The 22,086-nt window shown below is 53.7% G+C and overlaps 1 protein-coding gene across 4 annotated transcripts in view; it reads right to left on the reverse strand.

Annotated features, from left to right (window-relative positions):
* The window catches only part of ARAP3 (ArfGAP with RhoGAP domain, ankyrin repeat and PH domain 3), a 131,495-nt gene that overhangs the window by 30,244 nt on the left and 79,165 nt on the right, over positions 1 to 22,086 (reverse strand). For all 4 annotated transcript variants that reach the window (XR_012801847.1, XM_075602014.1, XM_075602012.1 and 1 more), the window contains exons 19-21: positions 21,391 to 21,454; positions 19,844 to 20,007; positions 7,217 to 7,429 (exon numbers count right to left, since the gene is read on the reverse strand). Coding sequence is in view for 3 of the 4 variants with exons in the window: in XM_075602014.1 (XP_075458129.1) it covers positions 7,217 to 7,429; positions 19,844 to 20,007; positions 21,391 to 21,454 (441 nt within the window). In the remaining variant the exon portion in view is untranslated. The remainder of the gene's footprint in view (positions 1 to 7,216; positions 7,430 to 19,843; positions 20,008 to 21,390; positions 21,455 to 22,086) is intronic.

Here is a 22,086-nt window from a genome sequence, read left to right on the forward strand (position 1 = left end):
TATTTGGAACAGTGAGACCAATCCAGGGAGCTAAAAGATACTCTAGCCCTTGAGTACACCCACACATGTCCGTGTGAGTGTTTGATTATATACCGTCTACCTCATAGAACACCCCCACCCTAGATTGTCCTCTTTTGCTTGTCATCCCATTGTCGCTGAACCTGTGTTCTTTAATTCTTTAATTCCGAGGGTAACAACCAACACCAGAAACAGAAGAACCAGCCCGGACGAGAGGGGGTGTACTCCAGAACAAAACAGGCGAATCCACACCAACGAAGAAGGGAAAGCATTCTTGACAGATACACCCATGACCCCAGACGAGCAATGACTAGTTCTTCAAGTTCCTTGAAGTTTTCTAGGGCCGGGTCCTCCGCAGCAGACAGGTAGACTCCCAGATATTTGAGAGTATCGCTCCCCCACAAGATATTACGAAACGCGGGGGGCAATGAGTCCACCTGTAAGGGACCCACCAAGATGCCGGAGCACTTGGACCAGTTGATCCGAGCAGAAGAGGCCGCGGTGTAGACCTCTTGGCAAGATTGTGCCCGCTCCAGATCATCTAGGTCCTGGGCCACGAGGAGCACGTCATCGGCATAAGCCGACAGGACTACCCGCATGCTGGGCTCCCGCAGCACCAGCCCGGTGAGCCTCCTCATCAGTAGGCAGAGGAAGGGCTCGATGGCCAGCGTGTATAGTTGCCCAGACAGGGGACACCCCTGACATACTCCCCGACCAAACACAAAAGGTGCCGTCAGGGACCAATTAATTTTTACCAGACACTCTGCAGAGGCGTACAGCATCCGGAGAAAGCCCACAAATTGTGGGCCAAAGCCAAACTCCCGCAGGGTCTGCATGAGGTAACGGTGATCCACCCTGTCAAACACCTTCTCCTGATCTAGGGACAGGAGGGCGAGTGACAGACCAGTCCTCTGCGCGTGGTGTAGCAGGTCCAGGACCAGAAAAATGTTGTCATGAATGCTCCGGCCCGGGACAGTATAGGACTGGTCGGGGTGAATCACCTCTGCCAGCACGGACTTGAGCCTCAGCGAGAGCGCTTTGGCTACGATTTTATAATCCATGCTGAGCAGTGAGACCGGTCGCCAGTTAGAGATCTGGCGGAGATCCCCCTTCTTCGGCAGCAGAGACAGTATTGCCCGCCGACATGAAAGGGGCATGTCACCAGTCTCCAGGGCTTCGGCCAGGACCTCGGTGAAATCAGGTCCCTGCATCTCCCAAAAAAAAACGGAAAAACTCCACAGTCAGCCCGTCTAGCCCCGGCGCTTTTCCGTGGGACATGAGATTAAGAGCTTCAGAGAGCTCGGCCAGAATCAAAGGTAACTCAAGCCGCTCTCTTCCACCCTCGCTGACCGTGGAAAGCCCCTTCCATAAGACCCTGCACGCATCCGGCTGGATGGACTCCGGAGAGAAAAGATCTACGTAAAACCTCCGTGTTCTGTCCTGGATGCTCTCCGGGTCAGTCAGAGGGGTACCGTCCTCTGCTAGCAAGCAGGTGATATGTTTACGGTTTCCCCTCTTTTTCTCCAGCGTGTAGAAGAGGCGCGATCCGCGACCCTCTTCCCGAAGGAAGTGGATGCGGGATCGCACATACGCCCCCTGAGCTCTCCGATCTTCCAAGTCCCGGAGAGCACACTTCCTCTCCACGTACGCACACTGCAGGAATTGGTCTCCTGCCACAGACAGCCGCCTCTCGAGATCGAGCACCTCTTCCCTAAGGGTCTCGATCTCAGCATCGCGCCGCCTGCTGGCACCTTTAGTGTGCTCTTGACAAACGAGGTGCAGATGAACCTTGCCCACGTCCCACCACTGCTCTAACGTGGCAAAGTCTGACCTGCAACCTCTCCAGGCCATCCAAAAGTCTCGGACCGACGTCGCAAACCCCTTGTCCTCCAACAACGTATTGTTGAAATGCCAATAGGCGGCCGAGGGCGCTGCTGGTATTAGCGCCACCGTCACGGACACAGAATTGTGGTCCGAAAACGGCGCTAGCCTAATGGTACTGGACTGAGCTCGCGACAGGCTGTGGCTGGATATGTACAGCCTATCGATCCGGGACCAGAATATCCGTCCACCTCTAAATACTCTAACATAGGTGAACTCAGTGGATACCCCGGGATGTTGTTCTCGCCAGACGTCTACCAAGGAGTAGCGGGTGATGACCTCCCGCAAGGCCGACGCAGAACCTGGGTGTGGCTCTGGACCATTCCGGTCCCTCAGAGCCTCGAGGGTGCAGTTAAAATCACCCCCAAGCACCACGTGTTCGTCCGCGTCGACTGTCTCCAGGTATTCGGACAATCTGACGAAGAACTGCCTTCTCAGGGGTCCGGTGGCAGGAGCATACACGTTCAAGAAATTAAACGTGTAGTCCTCGACCCTGAGATGCAACAGGCGACCTGGAACAACAGTTTTGGCAAACAGCAGCTCAGGTTGAAAGGATTCAGAGAACAGGGTCACCACCCCACAAGATGTCGAAGTGAGGTGGCTGAAAAAGACCTTGCCTCGCCACTCCAGATGCCAGCTGGCTTCAGCCTCTGGAGTGGTATGGGTTTCCTGCAGGAAACTCACAGAATACTTTCCCTTTTGTAAAAAGGAGAGTACCTGGAGCCTGCGAAACCCATCCTTACATCCATTTACGTTTAGCGTACCGATGCTCAAAGCCATTGGTAATCAAGAGTCTTGCTTCCCATAGGCGCTCAGGGTTTTATACCCCGAGAAGCCCTTACGTGCTCTCTAACACTTTGTTAAACTTTAGGACCCGAACATGTTCGATAGTCCCGGAAAGTTTGGCCTTGTGGTTAGCCTTGATATATACTCTGAGAGAGTGGAGAATGACCGAAGTATCCTTCCACCTCTCAAGGGCCAACTGCACCTTCGTATGTCCGTGTCTACAGAGGGTAGCATCCAGGAAACTATCTAGCTCCCGGGCAGGGATAACGGGGATCGAGGAGTCCACCGACTCCATGGTGCCAGAGGACTCCCCACTGAGCCCCAACTCCCCAGGCTCCTCTTGGCTGGAGAATTCAAGACCCCTGTCCTTCTCTGCGGGGGCCTCTCTCAGCCCTAGATTGGATCCCTCCTCGGTGTTTCCACGAGGGGGTCCACTGTGCTCTCCACCTCCATCCCCGAGTCAGGATGTTCAGGGGAAGTTGGTGGCGACATGGCAGAGGCAGTGGTCTCCCGAGAGTCCTCAGGGGCCACAGAAGCACACAATGCCCTACTAGTTTCCTCAAGCGCCATACAGATGAATGGCATGCCACGGGTGTTCGCATCACCTGCGGGAGGGCACTCACCAACCGCGGGAGGGCCCTCACCATCCGCGGGAGGGCCCTCACCATCCGCGGGAGGGCCCTCACCATCCGCGGGAGGGCACTCACCATCCGCGGGAGGGCACTCACCAACCGTGGGAGGGCACTCACTAGCAAGGACCTCAAAGGGAGGGTCTATCCCAGCATTCACTCGCAATAAAGTGCCTGCCCAAAACTCCGCACTAAGAGGGTTCAGGTCAGACAACTCCCAGATGTAATCGGAAGTGCTCACCAAAACACCCTCCAAACCCCCACCCACGGGGGTCAGCCGTAACCCATCTCCTTCCTCTGGTGACGCAAACCGGGGCCTTTTATCCCTATGTGCGTCACCCGAAGGCGGTACAACCAGAAGGGGATCCCGGTCGACCCCCGGGTCCCCGAAGACAGGTATCTTTTTTGTGTCCGGTGGGGTAAATTCACCGAAACACAAGTCTCTGGGGGATGCTCTCCAACCCAGAGGGGCGTTGGGAGGCTCCCCAACGTCTATTCCTAGGGGTAATGCCTCATGCTGTTGAGCACTTTGGCCTTCCACCCCAGAGATGTCAGGTACCTCCTCTTGCATTCCCTCCAGATCTTCGAGGTGGGGGGGGGCTGTTCATTTATGGGATCCGGCTCACACTGATTAATCCCAACCAGTGGGCCGGATGGAGCCACCTCGTGCGGAACTGATGTTGCGTTCCCTTTAGGAGACATCCGCGGGTGAACGTAATCCGGTTCACCCTTCTCGACCTCCTCAAACACCCTCTTGTTTTTATTTTTAAATTTGCTCTTCCTGGGATTGATTCCCCAGGAGAGGATGCCGCTGCCTCTCCATCAGGAACTTCCTCCTGCTCCCCCGCACCCTGTACGGTGCTTACATTGGGGGTAAGCTGTTCTTGAGGGGGGACAGCGACAACCGAGGGTGACTGTTGTGGGGTGGCTTTTACATTCTCTCTCTGATCTTTAGGGAGAGGTGCAGATGTCGCCACCCGAGATGGGGCAGCGACATCTTCTGCGGTCCCAGGGCGGACCTGGGCCCTCGAGGGCTTTACCTTCTCCCTTTGTTTTTTTGGGAGAGGTGCAGACGTCACCGCCCGAGATGGGGCAGCGACATCTCCTATGGTCCCAGGGGGGACCTGGGCTCTTGAGGGCCCCGCTGTGGTAGGCACAGCGGTACCGGGTGTCTTGGCAGAGGGAGGGGCGGGTGCAGGAGCTGAGGTGGGATTCCTGTTCCCTTTGGGGCAACTCCTACGAGTGTGCCCCAGCTCCTTGCAAAGATAACACCTAACCCCCTCCATGCCATAGAAAAAAGTATATTGAATGCCCTCGTAGGGCACCCTAAAGGAACCCTCCACAGATTCTGTGCTCCCCGGCAGCAGCAGTTGTACCTGCTGCCTAAATGAGAGCACATGCCTCAGCGCCCTATCCCTGCAGCCCATAGGCAATTTTGTTATAGGAGACTTAATGTCTCCCAGGGTTTGCAGGTGCGGCCGCAAGAGGCTGTCTGGGATGAAGGGGGGCACGTTTGAAAGGATGACCTTTGTGCCTAACCCCTCCCTGGGTTCTATAGGGATGTAGATCCCCCCTACATTGATGCCTTTCTGCACCAGGGTGTGGGTGGCAGCCAGCGTACGGAGGAAGAAAATGCCCCTCCCATACATCTTGCTGGCCGCCACCACAGCAGAGGGACCCACAACGTCTGCCACAGCCCTTACATAGATCTCCATGTTAAGGCCAGGTGACATTGGGCATCTCACCCCAAGCTTCCTGCTCACACCGGGCGTGGCCCCTGCATTGTTGTTGCTTGGGTCGACGTCTGCAGCTGTTATCTGTGCCCATGTTTGAACTGGGGCCGCAGGGGCCACGCTGCTAACAGGCGCTGGGGGAGGCGTGGCCAGGGCACTGGAAGGACCAGGCCTAGGGCTGTGACTAAGAGTGTTGCTCCTAGGGGCCACAGTTTTTGGTGTCCTGTATCCGGGTGTGGTCCCCGTTGCCACACTACTCCTACCTCCCTTAGGCATGATAATATTAAGCCTTTTAGTCAGGGGAGGAGGTAGTGTTTAGAGAGAAAGGTGCAAAGAGGAACTGTCCTTTTAAGAACCAATTAACCTCTCTGCAAAGGGAGGGGGAAAAAAACAGCTTTTAAAACCTGCTGCAGTTTTAAATCTTCCCCCCCTTATTAGTTACTCTCTCTCTGTTGTAATAGGCAACACCACAATTTTAACAAGTCTTTAAAGAAAAGACACAGAGCTCTTATTTGCAGGTGAGAAAAGAGGAATCAGGCTTAAGAAATAAAGTGAAAATAGAAGTAAAACAACCAGGGGTGTGGGAGGGGAGAGGGGTTGAAAGCTACTGTTCCAGCCAGCCAAAATGCAGCTTTTGCTGGGTTGAAAAACCACTGCAGTCCCTGGGTGAAAAACAAAAAACGGTTTTTAAACCCCAAAAAACAACCTTTAAACCTCTACAAAACACACGGTCCCCCACAGTTTCACTCCAAAATATAACAATAGGAAATAAAGTGAAATTGGAAGTAAAACAGCCAGTTAAACAACCAGGGGTGGGGGAAGGAGAGAGGGGTTGAAAGCTGCAGTTTCCAGCCAGCCAAAGTGCAGCTTGTGCTGTGTTGAAAAACCACTGCAGTCCCTGGGTGAAAAAACAAAAACGGTTTTTAAACCCCAAAAACAACCTTTAAACCTCTATAAAACACACAATCCCCCACAGTTTCACTCCAAAATAACACAAATGAAAAGAAGAATACAACCTGATTCCACAATGCCTAGGAGCTTTGTACATACACTTCTGAGTGAAGCAGCAGCAAGTAATAGTGCTGAGGTGAGTGAAGCAGACGAACAGTATGTGTTTTAAATGTTCGATTGAGCAACCTAATTTCTCAATTTTTACATGGTGTGGCGATTTTCACTTCTCATTCGCCCCACGTGGCTACATTGAAAAATAGGTTGCCCACCTCTAGCCTAAAGCCTTTTCAAATGATGCCTAAACAGCATTGCCTACACTGACATTTGCTTAAGAAAACAAACAAACTCTGCAGCACTTCCTAATGCATTAAATATATTACATGAGTTAGCTCAGTGTACAGTATGTATTTCATAGGCAAATATTTTACAGTAACATGAAAGTGAGATAAGATTATTGATCCATAGAAAAAGGAACAAGAACTTCTAAAAAGGATAGTTGCTCTTCCCAGCGGAAATGCTGAGGTAATCCAGAAAGACTTATAGTTAAAGGTGTTGGATGGATAAAACCGGGAATCCCAATATCAAATTGGAGCAAATGTTGAACGATAATAATGAAAATAAAGGGGCAAGGAAGTCTGAGCCTGAATTTCATCAACCTCTATGTATCTTTCCTCAATCGATAAACTGGTGAAAATGTAGAAAACACATTACAGACTAATACTTTAGAAGAATCAGAAAGCTACATTATGGACTTGATTGATGCAGGAATATCTGAAAACAAACAAATAAACGTACTGAGAGAGATTAGACTAATTAAGTAATAGTTGGTTAAGTCTCTGACCATTAACTGCTCCAGCCATGGTATTAATGGCCAAGTAATAATTACTAATACTTTAGGGATAATTAAGATTATAGGCTATGTTGTGTTTGATTTGTTTTTATTTTAATGTTTTAGCTGCTACTGATTTCAATTACTAGCCAATTAATGCCCAGAGTTTAGACTAATCAGAATGCCTGGTTTCCAAGTGTTCTAAAGTTTTAGCCTACAATGTTCGTATTGTGGCATATTTACTAAACAGGGCTCTGCCAAAAGACACTTTCTGTCCCCGGAAAACACCTTACAGCTCATTTACTTCAATGTGCCAAATGGTGTTTTCAAGCACTGATAGGTGTCATTAAATAGCATTGATGAATAATATATGGGCATTAGTGCTATACCTGCTGCTTCTTTCCACTGTGGGTGCAGCTCTGCGGTAAAGATTGGATCCTCCAACTCCCGGAAAAACCTTTTCAGCACGTCTGTGACGTCCTCAATGAAGTTCTCACTGATACGAAGTTTGACGTTGCGGGCGTCCCTGCGGAATTCGTCCATGAGCAGCTTTATCCGGGACTTGGCTCCGTTTTTACGGTAAATCCCCTCATGCCGGAGTCCTGTAAGAGAGAAATTATTACAAGATTACAAGACCTGAATACACTGTCCTAAAAATCTGTATTATGGATATTTTTTACAACATAAATTACGGATGTGCTTATTTTTCTGTTATTACCCCAGCTAGATTTAGCATTATACACCATTATAAAATCTGGTCAATAAAAGGACTACCGCCATTACACAAAATGTGCTGCTATACACAACAGTTCTTCTTATTCCGAGACTGCCCGTCAGGTTGCAGAGTACAGTGTATGGGATTTGAAAACATCAACATCCCACTGCTGGTACTCACTAGGATTCTTAAAACATGTAGGTTTGAACCAGCAATGACGAGCACAGTAATCTTGGGAGTACTAATTCACTATTACACATGTAGTAAAGAGGTACGGTAGGTGTATTTGGTTCTAGGATGATATATTATTTAGTAGATAATGATGCTTTTAATGCAGAGTTTACATGTGAAATATCATGTATACACTACATCTATGTAGAAAACACTTTTGAAGTCTCCAAAGTTTGTTATATTTATGAAGAACTAGCTGAGAGACCTAGCGTTGCCCGGGATGTAATGTTTCCGCTCCTCTCTCTCTCTCTCCTCCCCCCTCTCTCTCTTCCCCTGTCTCCCCCCCTCTCTGTTTGTCCCCCGTTCACATCAAAACAGTCCCCCTCCCCCCTTTACAGCTTGATGCAGTGTGTGTGTGCGTCAGTCAGTCAGTCACTGTGTGCGTGCGTGTGTGCCTCAGTCAGTGTGTGCGTCAGTGTGTGCGTGCGCGTCAGTCAGTCAGTGTGTGCGTGCGGCAGTCAGTCAGTCAGTGTGTGTGTGCGTGCGTGCGTCAGTCAGTTTGTGTGTGTGTGTGTGCATCAGTCAGTCAGTTTGTGTGTGTGTGTGTGCGCGTCAGTCAGTGTGTGTGTGTGTGTGTGCGCGCGTCAGTCAGTCTGTGTGTGTTCGCGTCAGTCAGTGTGTGTGTGTTTGTGTGTGTGTGTGCGCGTCAGTCAGTGTGTGCGTGAGTCAGTCAGTGTGTGTGTGTGTCAGTCAGTCAGTGTTTGTGTGTGTGTCAGTCAGTGTGTGTGTCAGTGTGTGTGTGTCAGTGTGTGTGGCAGTCAGTGTGTGTGTGGCAGTCAGTGTGTGTGTGTGTGTGTCAGTGTGTGTGGCAGTCAGTGTGTGTGTGTGCGCATCAGTTAGTCAGTGTGTGTGTGTGTCAGTCAGTGTGTGTGTGTCAGTCAGTGTGTGTGTCAGTCAGTGTGTGCGTGTCAGTCAGTGTGTATGTGTGTGTGCATCAGTCAGTCAGTGTGTGTGTGTGTGTGTGTGTGTGTGTGTTGGTGTGTGTGTGTGTGTGCACGTCAGTGTGTGTGTGTGCGCGTCAGTGTGTGTGTGTGTGTGTGTGCGTCAGTCAGGGTGTGTGTGCGTGCGGCTGTCAGGGGTTGTGTGCGTGCGGCTGTCAGGGTGTGCGTGCGTCAGTCCGTGTGTGTGTGTGTGCTTGCGTCAGTCAGTGTGTGCATGCATCAGTCAGTGTGTGTGCATGCGTCAGTCAGTGTGTGTGTGCGTGCGTCAGTCAGGGTGTGTGTGTGCGTGCGTCAGTCAGGGTGTGTGTACGTGCATCAGTCAGGTTTTGTGTGCGTGCGTCAGTCAGGGTGTGGGTGCGTGCGCCTGTCAGGTTTTGTGTGCGTGCGTCAGTCAGGGTGTGTGTGCGTGCGTCAGTCAGGGGGTGTGTGCGTCAGTCATGGTGTGTGTGTGCGTCAGTCAGGAGGTGTGTGCGTGCGTCAGTCATGGGGTGTGTGCGTGCGCGTGGCAGGCAGTCGGTGTGTGTGTGCACGTCAGTCACTCTGTGTGTGTGTGCGTCAGTAATGGGTTGTGTGTGTGCGCGTGGCAGTCAGTCAGTGCTTGTGTGTGCGTCAGTCAGTGTGTGTGTGTGTGCGTCAGTCAGTATGTGTGTCTCAGGTGTGTGCGTTAGTCAGGGTGTGTGGACGCGCGTCAGTCAGTGTGTGTGCGCGCGTCAGTCAGTGTGTGTGCGCTCGTCAGTCAGTGTGTGTGTCAGTCAGTGTGTGGGTGTGTCAGTCAGGAGGTGTGTGCGTGCGTCAGTCATGGGGTGTGTGCGTGCGCGTGGCAGGCAGTCGGTGTGTGTGTGCACGTCAGTCACTCTGTGTGTGTGTGCGTCAGTAATGGGTTGTGTGTGTGCGCGTGGCAGTCAGTCAGTGCTTGTGTGTGCGTCAGTCAGTGTGTGTGTGTGTGCGTCAGTCAGTATGTGTGTCTCAGGTGTGTGCGTTAGTCAGGGTGTGTGGACGCGCGTCAGTCAGTGTGTGTGCGCGCACCATTCAGTGTGTGTCAGCCAATCAGAGTGTGTGTGTGCGCGTGGCAGGCAGTGTGTGTGTGTGTGTGCGTCAGTCAGGATGTGTGTGCGCGTGTCAGGCAGTCAGTGTGCATCAGTCAGTATGTGTGTCTCAGGCACTCTGTGTGTGTGCGCGTTAGTCAGAGTGTGTGCGCGCGTCAGTCAGTGTGTGTGCGCGCGTCAGTCAGTGTGTGTGCGCGTCAGTCAGTGTGTGTGCGCTCGTCAGTCAGTGTGTGTGTCAGTCAGTGTGTGGGTGTGTCAGTCAGTATGTGGTGTGGTGTGGGTGTGTCAGTCAGTGTGTGGTGTGTGTGTGTGTGTGTGTTTGTTTGTCAGTCAGTGTGTGTGTGTGTCAGTCAGTCAGTGTCAGTCAGTGTGTGTGTGTGTGTGTGTGTGTCAGTCAGTGTGTGTGTGTCAGTCAGTGTGTGTGTGTGTCAGTCAGTGTGTGTGTGTCAGTCAGTGTGTGTGTGTCAGTCAGTGTGTGTGTGTGTTAGTCAGTGTGTGTGTCAGTCAGTGTGTGTGTGTGTTTCAGACAGGCAGTTCGTGTGTCAGTCAGTTTGTTGTTGTTGTTTATTGTTTGTTGTTGTGTGCCCCCCCCCCCTCTGCTTTTTCCTCTGCCCTGCTGCGAATGGGTGGGGGGGTGAGGGGAGGTGAAGGGGGGGTGGTGGTGATACCTGCTCGTGCTCCCGGCTTCCCGGCCCGGCCGCGGGGGAATGGTGGTGGTACCGCGGGGAGGGGGTTGTGGGGGGGTGGTTACCTCCTTGCGCCACCCGGTGCTCCCGGCTCGGCCGCGGGGGGGGATGTTACCTGCTTGCTGGCGCTCCCGGCGGTAATACGGGGCCCCGAGGAGAAGAGCCGAGTGGCAGGCGGCGGCGTGTGAGAGGCGGCGTGAGTTTTGCTGGCGGCGTGTCGAGAGGTGAGGTTGAGGAGGCTTGGTGCCGGGGAGGCTGGGGTTTGCAGTGAGGGGGGGTGGGGGGTTTGCGGTGAGGGGGGGTGGGGAGTTTGCGGTGAGGGGGTGTGGGGGGTTTGCGGTGAGGGGGTGTGGGGGGTTTGCGGTGAGGGGAGGCTGGGGTTTGCGGTGAGGGGGGGGCGGGGTGTTTGCGGTGAGGGGGGCATAGGGGTGTGTGTGAGACACTGTTAGAGCATACCAGCCAATGAGAGGTGTGCGGGGGCGTTGCCCGGGATTGCAGGGGCGGGGTGCGTGAAGGGCGGGGTGGGAAGGGTGGGTGCGTGAAGGGCGGGGTGGGAAGGGGGGTGCGTGAAGAAGGGGTGCGTGAAGGGCGGGGTGAAAAGGGGGGGTGCGTGAAGGGCGGGGTGGGAAGGGGGGGTGCGTGAAGGGGGTGAAGGGCGGGGAGGGGGTGAAGGGCAGGGAGGGGGTGGGGGGTGAAGGGCAGGGGGAGGGGGTGGGGGGTGAAGGGCAGGGGGAGGGGGTGAAGGGTGGGGAGGGGGTGAAGGGCGGGGAGGGGGGTGAAGGGCGGGGAGGGGGTGGGGGGCGAAGGGCAGGGGTGGGGGGGCGAAGGGCAGGGGGAGGGGGGCGAAGGGCAGGGGGAGGGGGATGAATGGCAGGGGGAGGGGGGCGAAGGGCAGGGGGAGGGGGGCGAAGGGCAGGGGGATGAAGGGCAGGGGGAGGGGGTGGGGGGCGAAGGGCAGGGGGAGGGGGGTGAAGGGGAGGGGGTGGGGGGCGAAGGGCAGGGGGGCGAAGGGGAGGGGGTGGGGGGCGAAGGGCAGGGGGTGGGGGGCTTAGGGCAGGGGGTGGGGGTCAAGGGCAGGGGGTGGGGGGCGAAGGGCAGGGGGCAAAGGGAGGGGGTGAAGGGCAGGAGTAGGGGGTGGGGGGTGAAGGGCAGGAGTAGGGGGTGGGGGTGAAGGGCAGGGGTAGGTGGTGAAGGGTAGGGGGTGAAGGGCAGGGGTAGGGCATGGGTGGTGAAGGGCAGAGGGGGGTGAAAGGCAGGGGTAGGGGGGTGAAGGGCAGGGGTAGGGGAGGGTGATGGGCAGGGGTAGGTGGGGGTGAAGGGCAGGGGTAGGGGGGGTGAAGGGCAGGGGTAGGGGGGGTGAAGGGCAGTGGTAGGGGGGGGTGAAGGGCAGGGGGTGGGGTGGTGACGGGCAGGGGTAGGGGGTGTGAATGGCAGGGGTAGGTGGTGAAGGGTAGGGGGTGAAGGGCAGGGGTAGGGCATGGGTGGTGAAGGGCAGAGGGGGGTGAAAGGCAGGGGTAGGGGGGTGAAGGGCAGGGGTAGGGGAGGGTGATGGGCAGGGGTAGGTGGGGGTGAAGGGCAGGGGTAGGGGGGGTGAAGGGCAGGGGTAGGGGGGGTGAAGGGCAGGGGTAGGGGGGGGTGAAGGGCAGGGGGTGGGGTGGTGACGGGCAGGGGTAGGGGGTGTGAATGGCAGGGGGTGGGGGGTGAAGGGCAGGGGGTGGGGGGGGTGAAGGGCAGGGGGTGGGGGGGTGAAGGGCAGGGGGTGGGGGGGTGAAGGGCAGGGGGTGGGGGGGGGGGTGAAGGGCAGGGGTGGGGGGTGAAGGGCAGGGGGTGGGGGGGTGATGGGCAGGGGGTGGGGGGTGAAGGGCAGGGGGTGGGGGGTGAAGGCAGGGGGTGGGGGGTGTGAAGGGCAGGGATAGGGGGGTGAAGGGCAGGGGTAGGGGGGTGAAAGGCAGGGGTAGGGGGGGTGAAGGGCAGGGGTAGGGGGGGTGAAGGTCAGGGGTAGGGGGGGTGAAGGGCAGGGGTAGGGTGGGGTGAAGGGCAGGGTAGGTGAAGGGCAGGGGTAGGTGAAGGGCAGGGGTAGGGGGGGTGAAGGCCAGGGATAGGGGGTGAAGGGCAGGGGGGGGTGAAGGGCAGGGGGTGAGGGGGTGAAGGGCAGGGGGTGGGGGGGGGGTGAAGGGCAGGGGTGTGGGGTGAAGGGCAGTGGGTGGAGGGGGTGATGGGCAGGGGGTGGGGGGTGAAGGGCAGGGGGTGGTGATGGGCAGGGGGTGGGGGTGAAGGGCAGGGGGTGGGGGGTGAAGGCAGGGGGTGGGGGGTGTGAAGGGCAGGGGTAGGGGGGTGAAGGGCAGGGGTAGGGGGGTGAAGGGCAGGGGTAGGGGGGGGTGAAGGGCAGGGGTAGGGGGGGTGAAGGTCAGGGGTAGGGGGGGTGAAGGGCAGGTGTAGGGTGGGGTGAAGGGCAGGGTAGGTGAAGGGAAGGGGTAGGTGAAGGGCAGGGGTAGAGGGGGGTGAAGGGCAGGGGTAGGGGGGGTGAAGGCCAGGGATAGGGGGTGAAGGGCAGGGGTAGAGGGGGGTGAAGGGCAGGGTTAGGGGGGGTGAAGGGCAGGGGTAGGGGGGGTGAAGGGCAGGGGTAGAGGGGGGTGAAGGGCAGGGGTAGGGGGGGTGAAGGGCATGGGTAGGGGGGTGTGAAGGGCAGGGTAGGGGGTGTGAAGGGCAGGGGTAGGGGGGGTGAAGGGCAGGGGTAGGGGGTGAAGGGCAGGGGTAGGGGGGTGAAGGGCAGGGGTAGGGGGGTGAAGGGCAGGGGTGGGGGGTGAAGGGTGTGGGGGGGTGAAGGGCAGGGGTGGGGTGAAGGGTGTGGGGGGGTGAAGGGAAGGGGTAGGGGGGGTGAAGGGCAGGGGTGGTAAAGGGCAGGGGTAGGGGGGGGTCAGGGGGTGGGGGGGTGAAGGGCAGGGGTAGGGGGGTGAAGGGCAGGGGTAGGGGGGTGAAGGGCAGTGGTAGGGGGGGTGAAGGGCAGGGGTGGGGGGGGTGAAGGGCAGGGGGTGGGGGGGGGGGTGAGGGCAGGGGTGGGGGGGGTGAAGTGCAGGGGGTGGGGGAGGTGAAGGGCAGGGGGGGGGGGGGGGGTGAAGGGCAGGGGTAGGGGGGGCTGAAGGGCAGGGGTAGAGGGGGTAAAGGGCAGTGGTAGGGGGGTGAAGGGCAGGGGTGGGGGGGGTGTAGGGCAGGGGTAGGGGGTGAAGGGCAGGGGTAGGGGGGGCAGGGGTAGGGGGGGGCAGGGGTAGGGGGGGCAGGGGTAGGTGAAGGGCAGGGGTAGGGGTGAAGGGCAGGTGTAGGGGGGGTGAAGGGCAGGGGTAGGGGGGGTGAAGGGCAGGGGTAGGTGAAGGGCAGCGGTAGGGGGGGTGAAGGGCAGGGATAGGGGGGGTGAAGGGCAGGGGGTGGGTGGGGTGAGGGCAGGGGTGGGGGTGAGGGCAGGGGTGAAGGGCAGGGGGTGGGGGGGGGTGAAGGGCAGGGGAAGGGCAGGGGGTGGGGGGGGTGAAGGGCAGGGGTAGGGGGAGCTGAAGGGCAGGGGTAGAGGGGGTAAAGGGCAGTGGTAGGGGGGTGTAGGGCAGGGGTCGGGGGGTGAAGGGCAGGGGTAGGGGGGGAAGGGGTAGGGGGGGCAGGGGTAGGGGGGGCAGGGGTAGGGGTGAAGGGCAGGTGTAGGGCAGGGGTAGCGGGGGTGAAGGGCAGGGGTAGGTGAAGGGCAGCGGTAGGGGGGGTGAAGGGCAGGGGTGAAGGGCAGGGGTAGGGGGGGTAAAGGGCAGGGGTGGGGGGGGGTGAAGGGCAGTGGTAGGGAGGGGGGTGAAGGGCAGGGGTGGGGGGTGAAGGGCAGGGGTAGGTGTGAAAGTGAGGCACAAATTGTTGGCAGGAGTAAAATGTCCCTCTCCACACACACACAACGGGAGTGAGAGATGGTGGAGAGTGGGACTGGCGCAGATCCAAGGAGGCTGCTTGGCCCCCCAGCGGCCGGGGAGGTAGCACCGGGGAGGTAAGTGAGCGTTGGCGGCTGGGTTAGGAGGGCCGTGCCGCGCTTCCCCTCCGTCCGGGAGCCGGTTGAGAGCGAGGAGGGAGGAGCCTGAAGTTGGCGGCTATGGCAGGAGGGCCGCGCTTCCCCTCCGTCCGGGAGCCGGTATTTTCCAAATGACCATGTGCTTCCAGAATCAGTGGTGGCAACATACTTACTTAGTGCATACGTAGAAACCAGGGGGTTTCTGTAACAAGACAAATTTGGAGCAAAAATGGGATGTTCTGCATCAATGTATGAAAAATATTTTGCCCTGCTCCTACTTTTCCCTGTCTGTCCCACCTAGCCACTAGGCGAATGTAAGCAGGGGGAGTTGGTGAGGAGATACATGATGCACACATTCCATGGGATGTATCACGTTCTGCATCTCTGTGAAACCATTATGGGGTGAGAGACATTTAAGCAGTGCGTCGCCGAAACTTTGCGAGACGAGAATATGATCTGATGTGACGCAGAAGCACTCTGCGCTGGATACCACACGCGCTGGACACCCAGGCAGACGAGCAGAGCACACCTCCGTTCTGCTTACTGTGTTCTGATTCCTCAAATTGTGCACTCTCGACCATAAATCTGTGAGTGCAATGTGCATTTTCTATGTTTTAATATTGTACTAAATCGAATCCCACTATGGTTTGATTTTTTGCCAAATCACTTCAACTTTTGAGATTACGTCCTACGATGGGGAGATAAAGCCCAGCAGTATCTGGTGTCTGATTCAATTTACTAAAAACGCCTGATCAAGATCAAATTCTGTGAGTTTGTACCTTTAAGTGGGGATTACCCGTTACCCATACAAGCCAGGTTTTTGTTTTTTATGCAATTGAATGTTACAAATGTTTATCTCCTGAATTATGTCCTCTATTATGTAGGGCAGGGGTGCGCAAACTGGGGTGCGGGAGATTTTAATGGGGAGAGCACGGACGGTTGCAGAGGCCCCGCGCTCTTCCCCAGGGCATTTAAATTAAATGCTGGGGGATCGCGTGAGGCCCCTGCAACACTTACCGGGATTCAGCCAGCGAAGATGCGTCGCCATGGCAATGCGGCGTCAAATGACGCCGCGGGTCCATGTGACGTCACATGACCGTGCAGCGTCATGTGACGCGGATACCAGGTAGGGGGGTGGGGGAGGGCGCGAGAGCAGGACAAGGAAGACGGGGGCGCAGCAGGAAAAGTTTGCGCTCTCCTGATGTAGGGTATTTAATGGGGCATGGGAGGGGGTTCGTTACCAGGATCAATGATGGAGGTAAACATTACATTAATACCAAAAGAAGAAAAGGATAGTAGTTATTGTGCAAACTATAGATCGATTGCACTTTTAAATTCTGATACAAAAATGTTTGCAAATATTCTGGCCAACCGCCTGGAGCCTCTTATGTTTCGATTGGTGCATAAAGTTCAGTCAGGGTTTATAGGTGGCAGACAGGGAGCAGATAATGTAAGGGGACTAATCAACATGATGCACTTATCACACAGGGTAGATAAACCTTTTCTTGTTCATGCTGAAAAAACATTTGACCGTGTGGAATGACCACATCTATGGGCCGCGCTGGAGTAGTTTGGATTTGTACAAGTGATCTCAGAACCGGAGCAGAATGTTGTGTCCACAACGTTTGACGTTTTTTTTTGTAATATTGCATAAAGTAGCAATTTTCAATCAAATTTGAATACAAAAGAAAACCAAACATTTTTTTTTTACATTGTCAACGTATACTCTGACCAAGTAAACCAAGTGTTTCCTGCGTCAAGATGGACAAAGCCTGTAACATAAATTCCTTCCTCCATCCTTGGCCCGTGCTTTCTATTACACAGGACCAATCAGGAGTGGGCAATGGAGAGGAAATAGCACTTTTCATGTGAAAAGTAAAGAAACTTTAACCCCTGCCACGTTTTAACTAACAATGCTCAAAATATAGATTTAATAATCACAGCAGACACGATCCCGGGCGCCGCAGACTCCTGTTTCCCCGCGACGCAGAGGACAGGAAGTCTTGCCGCATCTGTACTCCGACCACACCGACTATGGTTGAAAACCCAGTTTGACTCACCGGGGGTTTCAGCCAAGCTTCAGGCTATTTTGAATGATCCCCCTAATTTCTAGTTTCAATCAGCTTCAATATTTCTTTCCCAGTTTTATGCCCCTACCAATCATTCTTAAATCACGCTGCGGTATCTGCCTCCCCCACCTTTCTTTATTCTATAGATCCGAGACCAAGGGTAGCCAACTCCAGTACTCAAGGGCCACACACATGGGTCAGGTTTTCAGGATATCCCTGCTTCAGCACAGATGGCTCCTTCATAATGACCGAGCCACTGATTAAGCCACCTGTGCTGAAGCAGGGATATCCTGAAAACCTAACCCTTGAGGACTGGAGTTGGCCACCTATGTACTAGTCCCTTTCAGAGAAGTATTTCCCTGTGATCCTAGTCTGCCCAGGATAACTTGTTCTTTTCAAATTGTTCCCTTGAAGCAGAGAGGTGCCAATCACTTTTGACAAATACTAAATCAGGTGAATTTTCCAATTTTGGAAAAAAACAAAACAAAAGGAGATCAATGAAAGTCCATCACAAATACGGAATTTTCTTTGACGGTCAAAACGACCTATGTAATATTACGTCATAACAAATGGAAGAAGTGAAAGATTTCTCAATTGTGTCTTAGGCTGAGGACCCGCTGCGGTCGGCAGCCACCAGCCTCTTGCCTTCAGTCTGGTGGTCCCCGCTGCCTCCTTCCGACGTGGCTCACTGCGTGCTGTGACGCGTCAGCCGGCCGGAGCTACAAGCCTCTGTTGATCGAAAGCGCAAATGCGTCACGTGGTACGCGAGCGAGCCAATGAGGAGGGGAGCAGGGGAGGAGGGAATGAGCTACGGGAGGGAGGCGGCTTGGGAGGAAGTCTGTGATGGCAGCCGTGCATACCTCTCCCTCTCTCCCTCGCCCTCTGGTGCCTGTTTCGCAGGCTGCCGCTGCCCACTGCTGCGTGCTGGGGACTTGCATGCAGGCAGCTGCTGTGCCCGGAATCAATAGGGCTCTGTGTTTTGTCCCGCCCCCCCCGTCATGGCCGCTACTCCCCCGACCCGTTTTGGACACGCCTCCTGCGCTGGAAAAAGTTATCTGCAGATCGCAAATCGCTGTGCAGTGACTTGCATGCGCCGCCGGCAAGCAAGGCGGCCATGCGGGCGCGTGCAGCGGGGCCTTAGCCTAAGTGATTTGCCGTTGTAGGTCAGCTCGCTTCGAAAGCTAATGAACAAATGAACTGAAACCAAACAGACAAGCTGCAGCGTAAACATCAGCTGGCAGTAACTGTCTAATAACACAGATTAGATTAGATCAGATCAGAACACAGATGTTCTTCTGATAGTGGCAAATAAATGGCTTTACTAGATCAATGTGATTTTTTGTGTTTTACATGCCTATTGTATTGAGCTTGTGCTTAAATTTGAGAGCACATTTGTGTATGTGAGTTCTGCAGTATACTCTATCACAGGAGTTCCCGGCTCTAGTCCTCAAGGACTCCGAATAGTCCAGATTTTAAGGATATCCCTGATTGAGTACAGGTGGTTCGGTCAAAACGATTGAGTCACCTTTGCTAATGTGAGCATATTCTTAAATCCTGGCTTGTTACGGGGTACTTGAGGACTCGAGTTGGGAACCACTGCGTCAATTGAACTTTTACACCAAAAAAAAAAGACAAATTGCTAGATACTAGCCTTATCAACAGAAACAAAGGCAAAGGCCCTCTGATTTTATTATTAACATTTAGCCCCGCGCCTAATACATTCTAAGTGTAGCCCTTTTTCTGAACACCTTTCTAAGGGACTACTGGTCGCTGTATAACACCTGCGGCTCCAGGAGATCTGAGCCTCCAGGAGATCTGAGCCTCCGCTAGCTGGGAGCCTGGGGTAATACTCACACATTTACATAGCGCAGCGCCTCCACCTGTGATGGCTCCCACCAAAGGGGGAGTGGTTCCTCGCAGGACAATCAATAAACACATACACAGTATAGATAATAACTAATACTTTACTAACGTACATAGAAAACATAACACAACATAACCTTATACTATAACTGTATAACCTTACACACAATATCGGTGTTCCCACCCAGTGTCCGGCAATCCCCCACCCAATGTCCCGCACTCCTACGGAGATCGTGGGTGACTGCGCAGTCACAGTTAAGCTAAGGGCCCGGTGGTGCACTTATAATACAGAGTTACCTGCAGTGCTCGGGCCTGCAACGATCTTCACAAAGGGTCAGACGTGCGATGCATCTGTCTGATCCTATCCTGGTGATATTCTCCGTGGACCCCAACGTGGGTCCGAACTCCGTCACTGGAACAGCAGCAGCCGCTGAGTCCCTAACTATCTAGGTGGCATTCGTTACACTACAGGCCGTCCCTATAGCACAGCAACCTGTGGTGGCTTTGGGGAAACTCCTAGGGGCCTACAGGGGTAATACCTGTCCCACTCCCCTAACTAACTAAGTCCCAGTCCTAACTGTAACTTAGCACTAGCCACGCAGGAACAACCTGCAGCAACAACATGCAGCACTAACACACCGCACACGCAGTCAACCTGCAGACAGCAACACACGCAGTCAACCTGCAGACAGCAACACACTGTATACACTGTGCTTACTTGTCAGCGCTCACTGCACTACCAGCCGTGATCCACTGACAAGCCTGCACCCTCTCACACCTAAGGGCATGCTCCCTATCTCGGGCCGTCCCTTATCAATTACCCCCTACCCTAACAGGGATTGGGGCCTGCCTGGGACTTGGGGATCCTTACCTGGTGCAGGAGCCACTCGCTCCCTGCACCCTTCCTTCCCCTTCCTGCTCCCAGCTCCAACTGCCGTTCACAGCGCGCGAAATGTATCTTATTCCCTGGGCTGAGAATCCTCCAGCCCTATTGGCTCCTATCAGGCACCTGGTGCCTCCCTCGCTATGCCTCCTGGGAGTTGTAGTTCCCAGGAGGCTGCTATACCATTGGGGCCGCGTGCGCACTTGCCCTGCGCATGCGCGAACTGTCTGGGGCCTTCCCTGCGCCTGCTTGCCACTGCGCATGCGCGAACTACCGCGCAATGGCGGCGCCCTGTTCCCCGAGCCGCCGGGACCTCGGCAACGCGATCGCGGCCCTAACAACGGGCCGCTCGCGTCCCCGGCAACCGGCCGCATCAGGGAACAGCGCACAGCTCCCTGCACTAGCCCCCACCCTCGCGTTCTCCCGGCGGGTCCGTCGCTGGCTCCGGCGGCACCCGCAATCGCTCGCCACGCTACAGAGAGGGTCAAAGAGGGTAAAACAAACCCGGGGCTACATAAGCAAAACCACACTTGCTGAAAAAGAGCCTACCGTATTGGGTAAGGAAAGCGATGCAGCTATCTACGATGATAGGGATGTCATTCCTGCTTAGCTGTTGGTCTCGTAAGACGTTGCCGCTGCTGCAGGCTGCAGCCTGGATATCGGTGCTCCATGCCAAGTAGTCGGCCCTGGTCACTCCTTGCAGGTATAAAGTCCTGAAGACAAGAACAATAGGCTGTTATTCACAGACCTCTCCAGGAGATGGCAGGAAAGCCACACCAAGTCCTGTTGAATATGAACACGTCTGACAATGCTGAATAACTCTAATGGGGTTATTTAAACAATGTCACCAGTTTTATCAAAGGAAGAGCTCCAATTGCTTCTAATTAGATTCCTATTCCTTGATAAACATAGTTCTGCTGTTTGCACTGCCAAAAGCATTAGTAAATAAACCCATGAAACTAATAAAGCACTAAAAAAAGCTAATAAAAGGTCCTTCAATAATTAATCAAATGTTATCCTTATGATGAAGCTTTATCACTTAGGGTGATGGGTATTCGCCTCATTTAAATGAACGCTATAATGTATGACCTAACAGGGGGAGCAAAATACTCTTTACAGTCATGTTAACTTTCACTGATTTCATAAAAATCAGTACTTTTTCATAAAAATGCCCAGAATCTCTATATCTCACTGATTTTGGACATTGGGCGTTGATATCTGTTTTTAATTTATTTTTTAAAAACCAATAAAATGAACATAGAATGCTTTTATTTAATAGCTGTCTGATGTTTGACATCTCCTTGTCACAATGAAAGAAAGAGTAGTTATCGGCTGGGTGGACTATATGTGATTACTTTACTCCCAGACACAATGGAAGGTAACACAAATTTAGCTGAAGGTTGAAATATTTGAGTCTGTCATAAACACGGATTTATAACCAAAAAGAGAAAAGATCCCCTAAGAGGGGTTGACAACCTCAAAAATAATGGCACTCGGGTGCTATGCAAAACGTATTACACATTTGATCACATCATACACAAAAAGATCGTCAAATTGAAAACAGTTAAAATATGTCAGCACGCATCTAATTGTGTAATAGTAAGAGACACAACTCTAATAATATTAATACACTATTCAATCAAAAAACAAGTAAAGCAAATAAATATATGCAAATAAGTAAGTATCCAATATCACGGTTCCTAAGGCATCCGTAATAAATCTTAACAGTACTTGGACACGTTAGTCAACCTAATATTACCTACTGTACATTAAAATAGCAAATAGAGAAAAATTTAAGAGAAAAAGCAATCAAAAAAAAAAGTGAAAGATTTTTAAATATAGGTGCTTACATATAACGGCAACTCATAATTCGTCCATAATTAATCAGGTACGCGGATGCACTTCGACAATATACTTATTTCGGTTGTAAACTACCTGTCCAGCAAAAGGTGAAATAATTTCAACTGTACAGTATCATGTAGCTAACAAGAGCATGGTTCTTCTGGACAGTGAGCAGTAGGTGGCGCTAGTGTGCAATGTATACCCCGCCAGGTAAAAAGGACATCTAGAAAATGACACTACTAGAGCCAACTTACCGCCCTTTCTCAACAAGGATCAGTATATCCTTCTTCTCCGAATTCTCTGTTATTGGGGATACAGCTGGTAATCAAAAACAAAACCGCAGACAAATATTACAGTCACCTCTTTGTTTCTGCAGGCACAAGCAACACAATTTCTGTACAAATAGTAAATATTACACTGTACCTTCAGCTATTAAACACATTGCTTTAGAAACACATGACGTAGCACTTCATGGGAGGCGCATAATAATCAAGTTCACCGGCTATTAATATTTTCTTATTAATATCAGGCCCGTCAAATACACAATAGGCAGGGGGTTAATTCTTAAATTAGACTGCAAGACTCGGGCCGCATCATCAGAGGGGCGGGGGGAAAAAAGTAGCCTAAAGCTGACTCGCAGTCCCTATAATCCCACCTCTCTCCCCCTATCCTCTCTCACTCTGTCACCCCATCCCCTCTCTCTTTCCCCTCATCCCCTTCTCTCTCTCACCCCTCACCTCTCCCTCCCTCCCTCCTCACCTCTCTCCTCCCTCACCTTACTCCCCCCTCACCTCTCTCCCCCTCTCTCTCTCCACCTCCGCCCCCCACGTCTCTCTCTCCCCCCTCACCTCTCACTCCCCCCCACTTCTCTCTCTCTCCGCCAAATGTGGCCTGTGGGCTGCGTGTTTGACAGGCTTGTGACTTAGAATATAAAGAAACAGTAGGGACAC

The sequence above is a fragment of the Ascaphus truei genome, chromosome 5 (assembly GCF_040206685.1).
Source record: "Ascaphus truei isolate aAscTru1 chromosome 5, aAscTru1.hap1, whole genome shotgun sequence".
NCBI lineage: Eukaryota > Metazoa > Chordata > Amphibia > Anura > Ascaphidae > Ascaphus > Ascaphus truei.